This window comes from Dama dama, chromosome 25 (genome assembly GCF_033118175.1).
Source record: "Dama dama isolate Ldn47 chromosome 25, ASM3311817v1, whole genome shotgun sequence".
Classification (NCBI taxonomy): Eukaryota; Metazoa; Chordata; class Mammalia; order Artiodactyla; family Cervidae; genus Dama; species Dama dama.
The window spans coordinates 31,952,580-31,973,105 of record NC_083705.1 but is presented as its reverse complement, the minus strand read 5'-3'; the positions used below and the strand labels follow the sequence as shown (position 1 = coordinate 31,973,105).

At 39.8% G+C, this 20,526-nt stretch overlaps 1 protein-coding gene across 2 annotated transcripts; it reads left to right on the top strand.

The window, feature by feature from the left end:
• Positions 1 to 6,012: 6,012 nt before the first annotated feature.
• On the top strand, positions 6,013 to 16,306 carry GZMK (granzyme K). Of its 2 annotated transcripts, none has more exons than XM_061129472.1 (5): positions 6,013 to 6,167; positions 6,439 to 6,586; positions 12,060 to 12,210; positions 12,970 to 13,239; positions 15,907 to 16,306. In XM_061129472.1, the coding sequence occupies exons 1-5, from the start codon at positions 6,104 to 6,106 to the stop codon at positions 16,066 to 16,068; spliced, it is 795 nt and encodes a 264-aa protein (XP_060985455.1). In that variant the 5' UTR covers positions 6,013 to 6,103; the 3' UTR covers positions 16,069 to 16,306. The 2 variants fall into 2 exon arrangements, with proteins under 2 accessions (XP_060985455.1, XP_060985456.1); XM_061129473.1 differs by lacking the exon at positions 6,013 to 6,167 and adding an exon at positions 6,270 to 6,326.
• Positions 16,307 to 20,526: the final 4,220 nt, after the last annotated feature.

Sequence of the window (20,526 nt, the reverse complement as noted above, 5' to 3'; positions counted from 1 at the left end):
GGTGGTCTGGTATTCCCATCTCTTGGAGAATTTTCCAGTTTGTTGTGATCCACACAGTCAAAGGCTTTACTGTAGTCAATGAAGTAGAAGCAGATGTTTTTCTGGAACTCCCTCGCTTTCTCTATGATCCAACAAATGTTGGCAATTTGATCTCTGGTTCCTGTGCTTTTCTAAACCCAGCTTGTACATCTGGAAGTTTTCGGTTCACATACTGCTGAATCCTTAAAGCTTAAAGGATTTTGAGCATAACCTTACTAGCATGTGAAATGAGCACAACTGTATGAAAGCCCCTTTGCCATGACAAGGCTGTGATCCATGAAAGGCCCTAACCACTGGACTGCCAGGGAATACACAATAGGTGGGCCTTGTTAACTTGACTATCTTGTTCAGACTGGAAAGAGATCAGATATGTCCAAAAGAAAGCTCGTAGATGTGGGTAAATTGCAAAAAGGCCAGTGATCAGAAATTTTGATAAGAATAGGAAGTATGTGTTTTGGACTTTAGAGAAAAGTAGAGGTGAACTAAGGAAGTTGTTCATTCAAAGGAAAGAGGATTGACAAAGTTCATGATTAAAAGAAAGAGCACAATCATTACATTGTTGTTAAAACCCATCCACTGACTTGTCAGCCAACAATGAGAATTTAGTTTTAGTAGATTATGCTTCTGCTGATTTATATCTTCTCAGCTTAGTGGTCTTTTTATCATTACTTGCTATAGTTTTACCACTAGTACATCAAACTTACTGACTTGCAAAAACATGAAATGTGCTTTATTTTTATTTTATAATCACCAAGATTTTTTTAAATATTATTTATATGCTAGGTTGTTAGTGAGGAAATGTAACTAAAGCATTATTTTGTTTATACTTATACTGATTTATCCATCATCAAGTTCATTTATTATTACTCTTATCTTCTTTGATGGATCTGTAAGAACTCTTCATATATTAAAGATATCGTCTTTTGGGGAAATGTTTTGTCATATGCCTTTGGATATTGCCTACAGTGGTTTTTTCTTTACCAAAGTATTTTATAGACTCTAATGTACTGGTGATTTATTTTATGCTTTCCTCTCTCAAGTCTTATCTTTAACTAATCATTTCACTTAATGTTCATAATGATTTCATCTTTTTTCATAGAAAAATCTCTGATTCACCTGGAATTTATTTCTGATAAAGAATAGGATAGGTATTTAAGTATCAGTGATTGTGGGGCAGGAGGGATGTGCTAGTGTGTGTGTGTGTGTGTGTGTGTGTGTGTGTGTGTGTGTGTGTGTGTTGTTTGCTTAATCATTCACCTTTGGGAAAAGTATTTTTAACACACAACTGTGTGAGTTTCTACTTGAATTCATTGTCAGTGAAAAATTAAGGAATACAGAATCAATTGATTTATTGAGTTTCAGCTTGGCCACAGCATTTATTTTGTTAATGAATGACTCTTTTATTAATGAATCTGATCATCCCCACTAAAATACTTGCTATTTTACCTGCTTTGACTTGACTTTACGATTTGCTTAAATAACTGAATTGCTTTCAATATGATAAGAGTACTTATTTTAACAGATCTGTTTCTATTACAAATATCACAGCATCTGAAATGTTCAAATATAAATGGAAGTGTTTCATTGTAAGGCCTCCTTTCCTCCATTGACTGCTTCCTTCTTCCCTCTACAATATTTGTTTATTTCCTTCCTTTCCTGCTTTCACATTTCTTCTGGTCTCTCTCATCGAGTTCTTTTCCTGACATCTTTCATTTGACTACATACTGGCCCATTTTCTCCCTAAAGCTTCACCAGGGTCATCCAAGTCCTCCATTCCTTTGTTCAAGACCAGTGTTCCTACAGGTCTGTTGCCAGAAGAGAGATCAGGGTTGCAAACCTTCCTTTGGCAGTCCTCCCTGTTGAAAAGATTTTCACACGTGTAAATCTCTTAGGACAAACTTTGCAGACAGTGTGAGTGATCTGCCTCAGGCCCAGTTACATCACAGGACCACCCCATATGGGACTTTCCCTCCCATAACATTTCAACTCAGTGAAAATGAACATCAAAAGCCACCCTGAAGAAGAAAAGAAAAAGAAGAGGTATCACAAAAGGGCAGCTTAAGGCCCTTAAGGCCCCGAGGAAAGATTGAGATAAGGACGGTATCTGACCAGGCAACCAGCTCCAGGTGCACTGGGAAATCCCCATTTGCCAAATTTTCAAGCTGTTTTCATGTGGTTATTCCTTATGCCAAGATCCTGTACTCACCCAATGTACTTCCTATCCACTGCCATTATTTCAGAGTTGATTTGGAGAAGAGTTAAAGGACTATTGTGTTCCTTAACTCAATGGTGACTAGGAAACATATTTAACAAAGGAAGATAATTAGTATGTAACATGTTCTGCTTAAAGGTTAAGGCAGAGAAATACAAAACAAATTTACTTCTATCCTACTTTCATCATCACCATCATTCCACTAAGGGGAGAGCATACAGCAGTTCTCTAAAGTATTTCAAATGAAGTAGTTTAGGAAAAAGACAGGGCTCCATACGCTCCAACCCAGCTTACCGAGTTTCTCTGCATTGAGATTAACACCACAGCTCCAGGCCTGAGTCAAGGGACACTTTGTTCTCTTTTGCAATTACTCTCAAGTTCATCTATTTTAAAGAATCTCGTGGGAGAAACGGCTGTAATCTGAAGTAGGATTTATCTTCTTGGGACCTTCGGATATAATGTCATCATACAGCACCCCAATAGCCCTCCCTACTGCAATTTTCAAAACTGCCATAGTTTCATCATAATTGTTAGCAGATGCATTTATCAGACTAGCTAAATCATTACTGGACAGAAACCAAGGCCCACGGGTGATGGTCATAAAGGAAGGACCCAGTAGAATTCTGCCAAATCGTGATCTTGAATGCCTGGGGCAGGGGAAAATTGGATAGCCATGGGAGTCTTGGAAACCTTGGTGTTGGAAAACTCCTTGAAGGAGGCCAAAAGGGAAGAGATGGGGAGGACTTGAAAGAGACTTGCTTTGCAGTTGTGTCTACAGAGCAGCACTCAAACTACCCAGGGGGAAGACCAGGTGTGTTTTGGAATTTTGTTTGATGATTTGTTTGGTTTTCATCTCAATTCATTGTGGACTATACAATAGAAATACATAGAAAAAGTAAAAGTTTAAAAGGCATATAAAATGCATGCCCTAGTTTATGATTAGATTGGACAGATATTATATTGCATTTTATGAAATAAAATAAATTAGTATAGAGTCATGATAAATGGCTGTAACAACTTCTAAACCCTGACTCTCAGCTTCTGTCTTCCTCTTGCCCGGGATGGCTACTAAACAGGTCACACACCAGCACAGGTCTGAGGGCCATGCTTTGAGTGACAAAGCTTTAGAGGGAGTGGCTAATGAAGTGATAAGAGCCCATTGGAGAGAACCACACGTGGCCTTTGGAGTTTCTAGACAGCTGTTCTATGTGAGTCTCTCAAAACATAGAAGGGTCAAGAGAGAAGAGGGATGGAGGAAAACAAAAACCCCAAGCTCAAAATCAGCATCCGCAAGAGCAGCTAATAAGGACAGCTGAACACAGCACAGCGAAGAAGCTCAAGGCCCCTGACCCATGAACCAGTCCAGCATGAAGCACTGCCTCGCACTTGCTCAGCCCCAGCACAGCTGCTGCAAAATCCATCCAAAGCAAACATGGCTCTCCCCGTAGCAGACTCAACAGAACAAAAACCAACTCCCAGAAATAAATTAGATCTCAGAGCTCATCATGTTACACAGCCCACTGTGCTCAAATCCAGGATCCTGAATGCTATAATAAATGTTACCATTGACCCACACATCAGTCTAAAGCCCAAACCAAGTAACTCTTGAATGTAAACCGACATGATTCTCAGAATTTTCCTGGTCAGCTACAAGAGTTATGAGACTGTCCTCCCAATTAAATTAAACCTCACCATGTCTAATTGCAGTGTATACAGCTAAATCCTTTTTCCCTTTGCACAGCCAGCTTGCCTCTTAGAGCATCTAAGCCACAGAACTTCTCAAAGCCCAGCAGGCATGTGGTCAGGTTGAAAGCCGCATGCAGCCTGGAGCCAGCACCTAAGGGTTTAAGAACAAACTCTGCCACCTGCTAGCTCGGTAGTTTCCATCAAGTCTTTATCAACAAAACAAGCCTAATATCAGCCACTTCCCTGGAAACTGAGTTGAAAATGCCTACCAATTTGTAAAAATGTATGTGGATGCTAGTCTGCTACACAGGAATAAGCAGCTGAGAGATGTTTTTAACCATGCCCCACTCCACCAGAAATGAAGGAATAAAGCTTTGTCTTTTGCACAGTTCATTTCTTCCTCATTGTTAAATCACTTCCACATGTCACACATGATCTTGCTTAAGTTCCCAACATCATCGTGATAGAGTGAGGAGCTGGCATCATCACGTCCACTCTACAGCTTGCAAAAGTGGCAAAAAAAATGGGGGCTCCATTGAGGCACACCAACAGTGACAAAGATAACTTGAAAAGTAACAGGAGCATACGGCTGTTTGCTTTATTAAGTTTGTGACTTTTCTTAATCTGGCTTCTCCGTTTCTCACCCACAGGTCTATGAGACAGGAAGTCACCACTCTGCATTGGGTTTGTCCATTATTCTTATTTACTGTACAGGAGAGCTTTACTGTTGCTGCATCCTGATAAAGTACAAACAGGATATTTCTCATATTTTGTGCTCTGGTGGTATAGTTATTAACATACAATTTATTTTAGATCAGGCAATTGATTTGATCCAGCTTATATGCTGTGTAACTTTAGGCAAATTACTTAACCTCTCTGAGCCAATTTCTTTCATTGTAACACAGATAGAATAGTTTGTCCTGCCTTCCACACAGACATAAGACATGAAAACATATAAATGATCATGTAAAGAAAATTTTAGGAAGATTTAAGACATTTGTTAAATTTAATGTAGAACATGCAAGTATAATAGTTATTAGTATTATTCCTACTATCTTGCTAGAAAACAATTCAGTAGGAGACTTGCAATCTGGAAAGAAAAATAGCTCTGGATTTCAATTTATTTTTGTAAAAAAAATAAAAGATAGGATGCAAATATTTTAGGAGAAAGAAAATAAGATCTGTTAATTAAAGGTTAATTTTGGTCAGTGTTTTTAGAAAGTGCTTGGGGTCGTGTGTGGTACCTGATTGGTCTGTCTGTATTCATTTGATAACATCTGCCCTACTGATCAGCATCTAGCACAGACAGAATCTCATGGAAGCTTAAGGCTAACATCTTTTGTAATAACGGAGAAAGTACTATAGAAAGGCTGGCAATGTATTTCATCTGTTGCTGGGGAGAGTGACAAAGTGCAGTCCTTGATTTTGAAAAGATATTATTATTAAGACCCTGGATAAACACATGGTCATTTTCAATTAAAAATGAGTAAAATAGAGACTCAGAATTAAAAAATATGTTGCCAATGTTCCCCTTTAATAACATTATGAAATCTCCCAAAAATGTAACTAAAATTTAACCAAATTTGGTCACATTTACAGAAAATGGCACGTCTAGGAATAAGCTTGCTACAAAACATATGGGTTTCTCTGGATGATATTCAGGCTTTAGTTAAGACTTATTGTAAGGCAACCATGGTCTGTGCAAGGTTCCATGTCTCTCTATGTAATAAATCTATTTCCAAATGAAAAATAGTAACTAAATATGATAGGCACCATTTTCTGCCAGGAAAAATAGTAAGTATTACTTTAGAGCAATGAACATCTTTGAACTCTGTCTGTAACTTGATTGAGTTCTTATAGTTTGGACAATTTTTATTCTCTCACCATTTATAACATGAGTACTTATACAGATACTGAAAATGGTTAACTCTGGAAATGAGTTCTTTACGGCACACATACCTTGCTTCAAAAAGTCCTAAAAGCATAATTCTGAAACTCCCCAAACTGATACATACCTTTAATCTTAGGTGTGAAAAACTTTACCTCCAAAACACTTGTGGTGAGAAGGCTAAATCTGCAAAATCAAAACTCAACCTTCAGACTCTTCTTCCTTCACGGATACAGTCAGAATATTTCATCTGGGCTTCTTAAATCTAAGCCACTAACATGACTAAGTTTTCTTCTTTTTTTCTATGTTTCCTACTAGCCGGGACTCATATGACTCCAGAGTGTAAGTACCTCCTAAAGCTACCACCTGTCAGCATTCAATGAGTTTCTAGTGATTGTGTTATAACATTATAAATGAAAATAATGTTTACGTCCATGCAGATCCCGATAAACTATAATGTAGCATACAATTGTTCATCAGTAAAACTATAATCACTATTAGGTGACTGAAAGATTTTTTTTTAATCTTCAAAAATGACACAATGACTGTCAAAAGAATTATGAGAAATAATCCACTTAGGTCTGTTCCATTAACTGTTGGTTTTCTGTGGCAGGTTTCAACATGGAGATTATCGGAGGGAGAGAAGTGTCCCCTCACTCCAGGCCATTTATGGCGTCCCTGCAGTATGGCGGCGACCACATCTGCGGAGGAGTACTGATCCATCCTCAGTGGGTGCTCACAGCAGCCCACTGCCACTCTCGGTGAGTATTACTCGCTGTGTTCCCTCAAGGTGCCTAGAAAAGAAGCTTGCCTCTCCCGGGAGAAAATTCGATCTACCCTTGTGCATGCTAAGTCACTTCAGTCGTGTCCAACTCTTCGTGATCCCATGGACTGTAGCCCGCCAGGCTTCTCTGTCCTTGGGATTCTCCAGGCAAGAATACTGGAGTGGGTTGCCATTTTCTCCTCCAGGGAATCTTCCTGACCCAGGGATCAAACCTGCGCCTCTTACGTCTCCTGCATTGGCAGGCGGTTTCTTTACCACTAGCACTACCTGATTTATCCTTAGCTTCTGTGATAACTGACCAATTGGTGGAGTCGATTTTACTGTCTCACACATCCTTGATTCTGCCCGAAGTTCTACTTTTCTGGGAGATCTAGACAACCTAATAGACAAATTCAAGCCCTTCATGTAATGCCAGGGAACACAGCAACAGTTATAACTGAAAGCAGCAATGTTCCTGACCTTGTTAGGGGAAATCAGACATCCTGACTTTGCACCCTATTTTAAAAATGGGTTATAATAATTATAGTACATAACTGCTTCATGGGGTTTTGAGGATTAAAAATTATCTATTTAAATATTTTTAAATACTTAAACAGATAAGTTGCAATAGGTTGGCTTTGCTTATAGACTTTTAGACCCTTACCTTAACTCGCCTGCTTATTGCCTACCCCAGAAGCCCAGAGTTCACAGTTTAGGAATCACAGCTATAAGGGGCAACAGTTTCCCTAGGTGAAAACAAAAAAAGTCTAGATGATTTACACAGAAAAAGAGGGGGTGAGTATTTTTCTGGGATACCTAAAGTGAAAGTATTTGTAGAGACAGACTATAACCTCTCACTCTAGGATTCCCTTGCTGTTGTTCAGTTGCTAAGTCGTGTCCCACTCTTTGCAACCCCATGGAATGCAGCGTGCCAGGCTTCTCTGTGCTTTGGAATTTGCTCAAATTCATGTCCATTGAGTCAGTGATGCTGTCTAATCATCACATTCTCTGCTGCCCCTTTCTCCTCTTGCCTTCAAACTTCCCCAGCATCAGGGTCTTTCCCAATGAGTCAGATCTTCCCATCAGGTGGCCAAAGTATTGGGAGCTTCAGCTTCAGTGTCAGTCCCTCCAATGAATATTTAGGGTTCATTTCCTATAGAATTGACTGGTTTGATCTCCTTGGAGTCCAGGGGACTGTCCAGGGTCTTCTTACTTCAGCTAAAAATATCCAAAACCCTTCCTGGGATGCTGCAAACATCACCAAGGGAAAAGCAATAGAAAACTATTTTGGTGTTTGTTGTTTTATTTGCTTGTTTTGGTTTGGGGGAGTTGTTTTTTGTTTGTATATTTCTTCTTTATCCTTCTTGCCTGAATAAGCTAAAAAATAAGAAAAGATGAACCTTCCCCTTTCCTTACAAACATGACAGCACCACACTTAAGAACCTCTTAGCCATAATCATTTGCTCTCTAGGCATCAGTTGTATATCTAAATGAAACAACTGAATTGACCTTGCTTTCATATTTTGGGGATTTTGTTTGTTTGCCACATTTTAATGAGACTGAATACAAACGAGAAATTTTGAAGCCTGCAAACTATGTGAACTTCTGTTTTATTTCTAAATAGCAAGCCACTAATTTCTGACTTAACATGGCTACTTCATTTAAGCGGGGTTCTTGCTGTCACAGAAATAACACTTGTGTTCACATCACTTCTGTCCTTTCTAGGGCATTTGTCCCCTGGGGATCAGTTAGGCAGAGGGTGACCATAGGTAAATGTTCATTCAGTTTCAAATACGCACACTTCAGATATGCTTGTTGTTACACATTCAAATGAATTATAACCTCCCCAGACACGGAGCTTGATTTATTATAAATGCTGAACAAATGCTGCATAGAAAAAAGGGAAATAAACTGGAGAAGAAGGGTTTTTTGGGTTTTGCTAAGCTAAAAGCACATTATGTGACATCCTTTGTAAGCCGTAAAGGGCTACTCAAAGGAGAAAAGTGAGAGTGTTAGTCACTCAGTCGTGTCCAACTCTTTGCGACCGCGCCCACCAGGCTTCTCTGTCCATGGAATTCTCCAGGCAAGAATACTGGAGTGGATAGCCAACTACCCAAAGATAAAATAGTATTATTAAGTTGAATTCTAAATTTTGTCAAATGAACTTGATTCAGTAGAAATACATTCACAAATTGAAAAATGGGGAAAAAAGAATCTTGGAATTAAAAAAAAAATTGCTAAATATTGTTTTAAATGGCTGGAGTTTAAAAGAACTCCAGAATATGTGGCTCAGATTTCCTCTACAGGACACTTGGGTGTAAAAATGTAGGCATATTGGTGCTTAGAAAAATATTAAACTTTATGAAATCCAAAATATTTATGAAATAGTTCAATGGTGGCTTCCCACAAATGTACTCCCAAGTATCCTGTGGGAATAACTTAGTAACACTAGACCCCTCTCTCAGCAAAATGGTGAAGGAGGCCAAATCTGGGGTGTTCTCTTCTCACTACCCATCCACACTAAGTTCTTCACTTAGGCCCCTTGGTTAGTTGCCATGCTGATTATAAACGGAAACTGGCAAAAAGAAAAAATTAATGTCTTATATAATCGTATTCTCAGCATTTCAATTTATCAGAAGCAAAACTGTCACCAAGTCTTGCCTACTGTCTTCTGAGTCTCTACCAATGCCTTCTCCCAGTGAACACTCGCCCCATCATGTCACCTGCATAGTGAAAGTCACTCCAACTGTTTGCGACCCCACGGACTATAGTCCATGGAATTCTCCAGGCCAGAATACTGGAGTGGATAGCCTTTCCCTTCTCCAGGGGATCTTCCCAACCCAGAGATCGAGCCCAGGTCTCCCGCATTGTGGGTGGATTCCTTACCAGCTGAGCCACAAGGGAAGCCGTGTCACCTGCTTAACCAGCAAATATTATAGATAGAACCCCACCTCCACCCCTTCCATATGGCCTCATTCCATTGCAAATCTCTCAAGGCTCCCAGAGTAGAATGGTTACAAATTCAGACCTTGGGTTCAAACCAACAGGGCTTTAATCCTACTTTCAGTGCATCCTGGAGCCTCCGCTTAGTATCAGTGAGACTGTCTCAAGTCTGTTAATATATCTGATCATCAATTTCCTCATCGGCAAAATGGAGATGATCATCATACCTCCCTCACAGGGCTATGGTGAGGTTTAAATGAGGGAAAATATGTAAAATGTTTAGCACAAAACCTGACACACTATAATAATTTAATAAATGTTGTCTAATGGTATAATGTTATATTGGACATGAATCTGAGCAAACTCCAGGAGTCAGTGGAGGACAGAGGAGCCTTGTGTGCTTCAGTCCATGAGGTCACAGAGTCAGACATGACTTAGCAACTGAACAACAATGCTATATTAATATCTGTGTATCTGTACGGTCCATGGTAATCACTCAGGAACAAATTTCATGATCCAGTCATGTTGATAGAATAAAACCATAATAGCCCATCTCTGACAGCCTGGTCATTCCCTTCTCTCTTATGCAAGAGACCTCAAAAAAATAGGAACCCCAGAGGAATGGGTCTAAGCAGAAACACTGCTCAGTGCCAAGGCAGACTGGCAGAGGAAGTTAAGAGGCTTGAAGGGACTTGGCATCAGGCTTATAAAGTTGCCATGCAGCCAAACAGCTCCGGATGATTCTGAAGCTGGTCTTTGGACCACCCATAGGGAAACACTGTGCTGTGCAAATGAGACGCTGGTATTGTTGCTTCTCCTCCATGGGAATTCCAACCTGAATTTAGCTAAGGACGTGAGATTCTGGGACTCAGGTAATTCCAGGTATCCTGTGGGCAGAAAATATTGACCTTTGTAGTACAGATTACAGTTGAACTGTATCTAGAAACGGAAAATTCAAAAAACATTTGTGGTCTGCTTGGGTTGTTTTTGGTATTCACATGTCCCAGGGGAGACAAAAAGTAAACAAAACACTTCAAAGTCATTAACAAGTCAAGGAAATTGGTAAAAGATGAAGGAAAACCAGACATTTTCTCTGCACCCTTTCCCTAGTCAGAATTCATCTTCCACATCCCACATTCATATCTCCCAGCCTTTCCGTGTTAGTTATTTATGTACATATCTGTCTTCTCTATTTTATCAGTAGCCCCAGGGATTTTATATTATCCTTCCCTTCCACAGTTTTGGATTTAGCAGGTACACTGAATTTGAGTCTGAACCAATCCTAGGAAATCCAATCCACATCCTTTGAGAAATTTCATCCCCATCCTGATTTTGCAACAGGCAAATTTTTCAACAAATAGAGCTGAAATTCCCAAAACAAACTCTTTTGGTAGAAACCCCAAAGTGTTAATTACCTGCAGTCAGAGCCCTACCATACACAAACCCATTTAAGCACAGTCATGCACTGGTTCCCCAAACCTGCAACAAACTTTTCTTCTTTTTTCTGTATGTTTCTGTGCTCTTTTTAATTTTTGCTAATCTTTATTCATCTATATATATGTGTGTGTGTTTGGGCTTCTCTGGTAGCTCAGCTGATAAAGAACCTGCCTGCAATGCAGAAGACCTGGGTTCAATTCCTGAGTTGGGAAGATTCCCCTGGAGGAGCGCATGACAACCCATGCCAGTATTCTTGCCTGGAGAGTCCCCACGGCAGGCTACAGGTCATGGGGTCGCAAAGAGTCGGACTTGACTGACCAACTAAGCACAACATAGCGCAGCGTGTATGTGTGTTTATCAGATATGTGTGTGTCTATTGTAATCTGCCCTGACCTTTTCCATACGACAATGAAATAGTTACATGCAAACAAATATAATTCTTTTTTATCACCTTCCTTCTTCCAAAAAAGGCTTCGAAGTTGGGTGTTTCCTGAGAACACACATAAAAATGGGACATTTTTGTAGAATGCAAGTGGTTCCAAAGTGCAGTGAAAGTGTTAGTTGCTCCCGTTGTGTCTAACTCTTTGCAACCCCATGGAGTGTAGCCTGCCAGGCTCCTCTGTCCATGGGATTTCCCAGGTAAGAATACTGAAGTGGGTTGCCATTTCCTTCTCCAGGGGATCTTCCCCACCAAGGAATCAAATCTGCATTGGCAGGCAGATTCTTTACTGCTCAGCCACCAGGGAAACACAGAGTTGAGTATTTTCCTTTTAGTTATTAAAATATTTAATGTTGGGAAGGTGAATAAACTTGAATTCAGTCACTTAGGATCTTCCTTCTTTCCCCCCACATTTCGGCACTAGTTCTGAAATTCTTTTGCAATGCTGGGGAAATGGACTGGGATGGATTTGGCCCTTGTTTTCATCCTTTCATTATTGGGTCCATGATCTCTGTCACTCCACCTAATCCTGCACAGGTTACTGTGAAGCTGGTCCTTATTCCTGTATGTATATGGCTTCTCCGCCATTTCTACTCCCCACTGGAAGATTGGGGGAATCATTCTGTGTGTCTATTCTTTTTGCTTTTTTTAGGTTTGCCAAAAGCCAGTCTTCCAAAGTGGTTTTAGGAGCACACTCTCTCTCAAAGAATGAGGCCTCCAAGCAAACATTTGAGATTAAAAAATTCGTACGATTCCCAAAATTTACATTAGACCCTAAATCAAATGATATTATGCTGGTGAAGGTATGTAGCATTGTGTTCCTTCAATTTCTCCAACATTCTTATACCTCACAGTTCAGGTGCATTTTGTTAGCATTCTCCCTCTGTTCAAGGTGATGTGTTGTGACATATTCTATTAAGGCTCATTGTACTCCATTTAATGCCTTGAAAGAAAAAAGTATGTACCATAAACACGCCTGGGCTATGTTTATACAAGGAAAAACAGCTCTGATGTTCACATACGTGGGAGGAGAACATCCCAACAGGCCCAAGGATCCATACTGCAAGCTTTTTCTCCCAATGCTTTTCTCATTAGCAAGTGAAAAGTACAAGTCACTTATACAACAGAGCCAAGCAAGTGACTTCAGGGACACAGAAGTGAGTTACAACTTAGTCTAGACCATACTAAGTCCAGTCCAAACTCAGTCTAGACCATACTCAAGGGTCCTATCCAGCAGGAAAGAGCCCAGCCCTCAAAGTCATGACCTATGGATGTTATTCCACAGAAAATCATCCAATGCAGAGTAAAGGCCAATTGGCTTGAGACTGGGCAAAATTCCTGCTCTATGTAAGCTTCCTCCCTGAGCATCACGGAGCTCTAAAGGGAATGATGAGCATGTTCAGAAAAGCAACAACCACAAACGCAGCTGCGGGCTACCACCAAAGTAGATTCAAGAAGAAGTACGCCCTCAGAGAACAGAGGGACCACACATACATCGCTCGGACTAATCACAAAATACTACTGGGGATAAACGATCATTTATTCTCTTTTTAATCTGTCAGCTTCACACGGCCGCAATACTCAACAGACATGTCCAACTGCTCCACCCAAGAACTAAAAATGATATCACAGCTGGAACAAAATGCCAGGTTATTGGCTGGGGAGCTACTGACCCAGAATGCCTAAGCCCCTCGGACACCCTGCGAGAAGTCACTGTCACTGTCATAAATCGAAAAACGTGCAACAGCCGCGATTATTACAACCACAACCCTATTATAACTAGAACCATGCTGTGTGCAGGAGACGCCAGAGGCCAGAAGGATTCCTGTCAGGTAAGAATCCCTCACTCAAAGAATCCCTCACTCAGACGGGCATTTCAGGACGCTGGGCTATAGTCAAGCTCTATCTGCACACTTGCAGCGAGGAGGAGAGGCGTGGTGAACACAGCATCACAGCTCCAAAAGGGTGCTCCCCCATCCTGCACAGCCTTCACTGTGCTTTCTCATCTGCCACTGCAAGTAAGTGGTAGAACCTGTGAAACCACACAGTTAGTACTCATTAATGTTTGTTAATCAGGGTAATGGACTACATCTGATAACTTTTACAGGCTTCCTCTGAGGGGTACTACCCTCCTTAGAAAGCCTACCAACCCTGAGGTCACAAGTGGTGACTAGAAAATAATCTCTCAATCCCAGACCCACCCCGGCTTTAAACTAATCAATATGTGCATGCATGCTCAGTCGCTTCAGTTGTGTCCTACTCTTTGTGACTCTATGGACTGTAGCCCACCAGGCTCCTCTGTCCATGGGGTTATCCAGGCAAGAATACTGGAGTGGGTTACCATGCCTTCCTCCAGGGGATCTTCCTGACCCAAGGATTGAACCCATGTCTCCTGTATCTCCTGCGTTGCAGGCAAATTCTTTACTGTTGAGCCACCAGGTAAGCCCCTAAACTAATTAATAGAGAGGTCTTATAAAATTCAAATGCAAAAAGATCAAATGTATATTCAACACTCTGTGTTTCTTAAATAATGTTGACTGCTAACTGACTAAAAGAACATCAGTCATGTTTTTCAAAATCTTTGTTTCTTGAGGCATTAAAAAAAAAAAAAAGGACTTCCCTGGTGTCTCCGTAGGTAAAGAACCCTCCTGAAATGCAGACCAGGTTTAATCCCTGGGTAGGGAAGATCCCCAGGAGAAGGAAATGGCAACCCACTCATTTTCTTGCCTGGGAAATCCCATGGACCAAGAATCCTGGTGGGCTATAGTCCATGGGGTCTCAAAGAGTCAGACACAACCGAATGACTAAACCGCCACCATGTGGCTACCTCGCACGGATGGATTACTTAAAAAAAAAAAATTCACATACTATATTAAGCATTTTTTAAAGGGAGGATCTGATGATCTCAAAGATGATATGTGACTGCAGTGCCCCAAGATTGTCACCCCCAAACCTCTATTTTCATGGCCAACCAAGCGCAATCTGCATGGCAGCAGAGACAAAAGCTGCTCTTTAGATTCAAAACCCAGCTCCTTATCTGAAAGGCCAGGCTTCCTTCTCTATTACCTTGTCACTTTCCTTGACAGAATTTTTGTTACATGTCTTGTTGTCAGAGTGAGTCTTCAAGGATCTGTTCATTGGGCAAGTATTTGCTAAGTGTTGGGTATGTGCAGAGTCCAATGTTCAATCCAATGACAATGGAAAAAAAAATAATAGAGAAGGTAGAGTGCCCGCAACCAAGACATTTACTCTAATACATTGCTCTTTTCTGTCAGCCTCAATAGCAACTTGATTTCAAACCCAAGAGCACCAAAATGAAATTCATAGTTTAAAAAAATTCTTCTATTTCAGTGGACTATTTCAAACTTCCTTGTCTACCCATTTCTTTCTTTTTTTTTTTTTTTTTTTTTATTATTATTATTTTTTTCCAGTGGGTTTTGTCATACATTGATATGAATCAGCCATGGATTTACATGTATTCCCAATCCCGATCCCCCCTCCCACCTCCCTCTCCACCCGATTCCTCTGGGTCTTCCCAGTGCACCAGGCCGGAGCACTTGTCTCGTGCATCCCTCCTGGGCTGGTGATCTGTTTCACCATAGATAGTATACATGCTGTTCTTTTGAAATATCCCACCCTCACATTCTCCCACAAAGTTCAAAAGTCTGTTCTGTATTTCTCTGTCTCTTTTTCTGTTCTGCATATAGGGTTATCGTTATCACCTTTCTAAATTCCATATACATGTGTCAGTATGCTGTAATGTTCTTTATCTTTCTGGCTTACTTCACTCTGTATAATGGGCTCCAGCTTCAAGTCTACAAGCAATAAATGCTGGAGAGGGTGTGGAGAAAAGGGAACCCTCTTACACTGTTGGTGGGAATGCAAACTAGTACAGCCGCTATGGAAAACAGTGTGGAGATTTCTTAAAAAACTGGACATAGAACTGCCATATGACCCAGCAATCCCACTTCTGGGCATACACACTGAGGAAACCAGATCTGAAAGAGACACGTGCACCCCAATGTTCATCGCAGCACTGTTTATAATAGCCAGGACATGGAAGCAACCTAGATGCCCATCAGCAGATGAATGGATAAGGAAGCTGTGGTACATATACACCATGGAATATTACTCAGCCATTAAAAAGAATTCATTTGAACCAGTCCTAATGAGATGGATGAAGCTGGAGCCCATTGTCTACCCATTTCTTAATGAATAAAGCTCAACAGTCCCAGTGACTGCTAAAAGACACATATATATACATAGTCTTTGAGACAGTGACATGGACAAAGAGGCAGACAGACAAATGGACAGAACCATGGTTCTGGATGGAGAGAGAGACACAGAGAGCCTATACTGCTCAGAGGCTGTATCACGCACTCTGCAGGACACAAAGAAACCAATGACCCAGAAAATAATCATTTGATGGTTATTAACAGTTGATGGTCCAAAAGTTCAACATCTTCTTGCCAAATATCTGCCCGTTTTCTTCTTTCCAGGGTGACTCAGGGGGCCCCTTGATCTGCAAAGGTGCCTTTCATGCCTTAGTTTCTGGAGGTCGTAGATGTGGTGATGCCAAGAAACCAGGAATCTACATCCTATTAACCTGGAAATACCAAGCTTGGATCAAAAGCAACGTGGCCCCATCTCATGCAGACTAAGACTACAGATGATTTTCTTGGCTCTATCAGTTGCTTGTTTTCATTTTTGTTTCATAATGTGTTCCACAGGCTAACTTACCTGCACAGGTACTTGAATGTAGTTAAAGTGGAGCACAGTTAGGGTCCACTCCTGACCTGTTAGGACTGATTTTGTTGAGGAATACAAGTTCTTTTTCACATGTACCACTGATGTATTTCTACTATGCTGCTTTTATTCTGAATAAAATTTAGAAGAGTGTCTATTTGTCTTATATGGAAATAAGATACAGGGAATGATATGTCCCCCAACTCAATCTACACCCCCACAAAGGGCAAAAAGATGATTAAAAAAGACAGTTGTAGCATCACTTTCAACCACGTTTATGTTGTTATTTCTGCTGTATCATCTTAAAGCTGTATTTTTAAAATTATTGGTGTTGTTCAGTTGCTAAGTCATGTCTGAAGAAACACTAAATTCAAGCATCCCAGCTCAAGTGAAGAAAAAATCATCAAGGTTTATACAAATATTTAGATAGTGCTTATTATTTTTATGTCACATTTTCTTCCAAGCAGGATTTAAAGCAACATATAAAAATACCTGCAATAAAAAAAATGTGAAATTGAAAACAATTTTCCCTCAAAAAAATAGAAATACCATGTGATCCATCAATTTCACTTTCAAATATTTGTCTGAAGAAAATTAAAACACTACCTCAAAAAGATATATGCACCCCATGCTCACTGCAATGATCGCTGGTGATGCAGAGGTAAAGAAAATGCCTGCCAGTGCAGGAGACTCAGATCAGGAAGACCCCCTGGAGAAGGAAATGGCAACCCATTCTAGTATTCTTGCCTGGAGAATGCTATAGATTGGCGAATTACAGCCTATGTGGTTGCAAAGAGTCGGACACGACTTAGCAAGTAAACAACAACATGTTCATTGCAGAACTATTTACAATAGCCAAGATATGGAAATGACTTAAATGGCTAATGATGGATGATAAATAAAGAAAGTGTGGTTTATACACACACATACATACAAACACACACAATGGAATATTATTCAACCATAAAAAGTAATGAAATCTTGCCATTTTCAAAAACATAGATGGACCTTGAGGGCATTATGCTAAATGAAATGTCAGACAGAGAAATACAAATACTAAATGACCTCTCTTATATGTGGAATCTTAAAAGATCACAGTTACAGAGAATAGATTGGTAGTTGCCAGAGGTGGAGGGTGAGGAGTAAGAGAAATGGGTGAAGAGGGTCAAAAGGCAAATAAATGTAATTAACTAGCTAATTAATTAAAATAAATAGTAATTTGGTGAAGGAATTGAGACAAGGAGGAAATGAGAGTAAGAAAGAGAAGATGAACATAGGAATGTTGTTAATACTCAAAGTACCACAGTTTCCTCCCTACACTTTTGCTAGAAGGAGCCATATTTGGCCCTATGAGACAATGCAAAGAGATCAACACAATCAGTTATATGAATTACAGTATCCAAGAAATAAAAATACTGTTTTTCCAGAAGTAGAGCCACTGGTGCTAGAAACAGAACTGTCTTCCATAATCCCCTTAAGAAAGACATAGTGCCATGGTTCATATGTTTCTACCAAAGGCATCAGGATAACCTGAGAAGATGTTTTGGAATATAGACTGTTCTGGCTCCTTGCCTAGAGATTCAGATTGAACAGGGTTGAGGTGGGCCTGGAAATCTGCATTGTTTAAAAGCAGTGTAGTTGATTCTAATAAATGCTCAAATCCGAAAGCCACTGATAATGAACATCCTTAATAACATCTTACAAAAAAGAACAATAAATCTCATGGCATTTTTTTTTTTTTTTACAAATCCTTCAATATGAATTGACACTTTAAGACCAAGGTGCAATTTAGTAGGGGCACTTGAGGGTCTTAGCTGTCCTGATTGTGGTGGTCCAGTGGTTACAGTGATAACAATTTCTAATTTGAATGGGCATAGCAGAGCATGGGAGCATAATTCAGGCTTCTCTTTCAATGGTCAGCAGTCAAAGGATTCATCTCAGCCTTTACATTTAATCTGGGTTTCAGAAGAGAAATAATGCTCTTTTCCATGTGACGGCATTGAGTTTTCTTGCATTCATATAGAAATAGATTCTTTTATGCTTGTTTGTTTGTTGTCATGGCTTTTAGAAACATTAACCAGCGCTATTTGACTATGAATACTTACAAATGGGAGAACTGTGTTAAAAAGGAATCTAATTAAAATTATAGAACTACTTTGAGAAGAAAAGTAGAAAATGATTCTTTAAAAATTACATTTTAGTGTCATTTTGATTCATTGAAAGTATACTAATTATGACCTAGAAATCCAAGATTATATTTCATAAGAAAAAGAGAGGGAGATTTATAGAAACTCTGGACTCACTGTTAAAAAAATAATTATCTCATCTAAATTTCAAATCCATGGAACATATTGTTGTAAGTCTCTTTAATATAACAAAAGGACTGTTGAGATTTCCTCGGATTGCAGTTGGTGAGTATCATGATAATTTGTTGCTAAAAACCTGAGAGTTGTGTTTTGATTTTAGACTCCATGCTGTTCACATCCAATAGTCCACACCAGATCAGATTGCCAGAGAGGAAGTTTCTGTCAACAGCTATGGAAGGTCTGGTGACTCTGAAATTGGAAGATAAACAGTTTATTTTGACCAGCAGCTGATGATGGAGACTACAATTGAAAATTATCCCTCATCCTTTCAGGGAAGTAATATTTTATTAAACATACCAAAATCTTCCCAAAATAGCCTAAAAGAATATAGTATTTTAGTGTGGGGAATTCTGTCTTTGAGGGCTTATTTGATTCCATCTATGGCCTCAATACTTTGGCCACCTCATGCGAAGAGTTGACTCATTAGAAAAGACCCTGATGCTGGGAGGGATTGGGGGCAGGAGGAGAAGGGGACGACAGAGGATGAGATGGCTGGATGGCATCACTGACTCGATGGACATGGGTTTGAGTAAACTCCAGGAGTTGGTGATGGACAGGGAGGCCTGGCGTGCTGTGATTCATGGGGTCACAAAGAGTCGGACATGACTGAGCGACTGAACTGAACTGAACTGAACTGATGGCCTCAAAGACAAGGTGAGAGTCAAAATGAGGCATATTTTAAAAGTTCTCTTATTTAAATTTTTTTTAATTCTTAATCTTAATTTAAAATTTAAAATTTTTAAACTGCTCAAAGGTTTTAGGGGAACATATTATCTGTTGTCATTCTGAGTTATCCCACCTTCTCCTTTCCTCATAACTGTGGACAGAATATATTTGCATTCCTCACAGACACAAGAAAAACTTCATGCTTTATTTTATGTCTATCCAGTTTTAATAAAAAGTGATAGCACTGAAAACAATTAGGTCCAAATATAATCAATATTAATGCAGGTGAGCAATTAAACTGACATAGGACTAGGTAACAGTTTTTGCACAAAATAAATCCCAGCTCACCCTGAAACAATCAGAAGACTAGTATTTCAGAGTTCGATCGTTTCAGAAAGTTATCTCATTAGAGGAGAGCTGCTCTCAGTTAGTCAGGCCCCTCTTCCTCTTTGACAAAGTTCTCCATTTGGGAAAGGACACACGTGTGATGAGGGAGAAAACAGACTGTCCAAGGGCAAAATACTCAGATCTCTCAAAAAGCTTACAGTTCTACAAGATTACTGAGACACACGTGAAAGCTACCCATGCATTGTCTTATGAGTTCTTTGAGTACCAAGTCATTCTGACTCAACAGTTGTGTTCCTTGAATTCAAGATTCAGCCCTGCTTTCAGGCTTTCACATGTTGACTTCCTGTTTACAAATGTTAACTGTTTTAGTCTTTTTGCTGAGTCATACCGGTCAACTCTAGACTGACATACCCTCCTCTTCACCTTTTATCCCCCACCACGAAAGGGTTATGTTCATTTTCTGGTTTTAACAGTAAATGTCTATGTAACAGCCTATTAGAGGCAGCATATGGGGCTTTACTGAGGCATCTCCTGAGAACTTAGAAGTAAGTAGAATTAAATTGCCCTCTGAGAGTTAAATTTTTTAAGAGAATTAAAATTGTAAGCTCCACACATACTGGGTTAGAGTGGAAATATACAAATCACTCTGAAGAGACAGTGAGGTTTCCAAGTCTACAAGATAGGCTGTAATCAGCTTGAAAGTGAACAGTTCTCAAGAGCATCCCAATCAGAAGGACAGGAGGATGTTTGGGGATACAGGGAAGAGGGGAAGATGAGTCCTTACACCTGCCTTCTGATCCCACAGCAAGCCCATCCTGCCTTTAGCCTAATTCCACTAGGCATTCAGATGATTTATCTGGTCTTTTTCTAATTCCATGCTCACCAAGCAAGCTTCTGTGAGCATTTTACTCCCTGAGACAGTTATTTCTTATTGCAAAATAATAATAAACACTTTGCTTTCCTACATCTATGATTTTTTTTTTAACCTTTAAA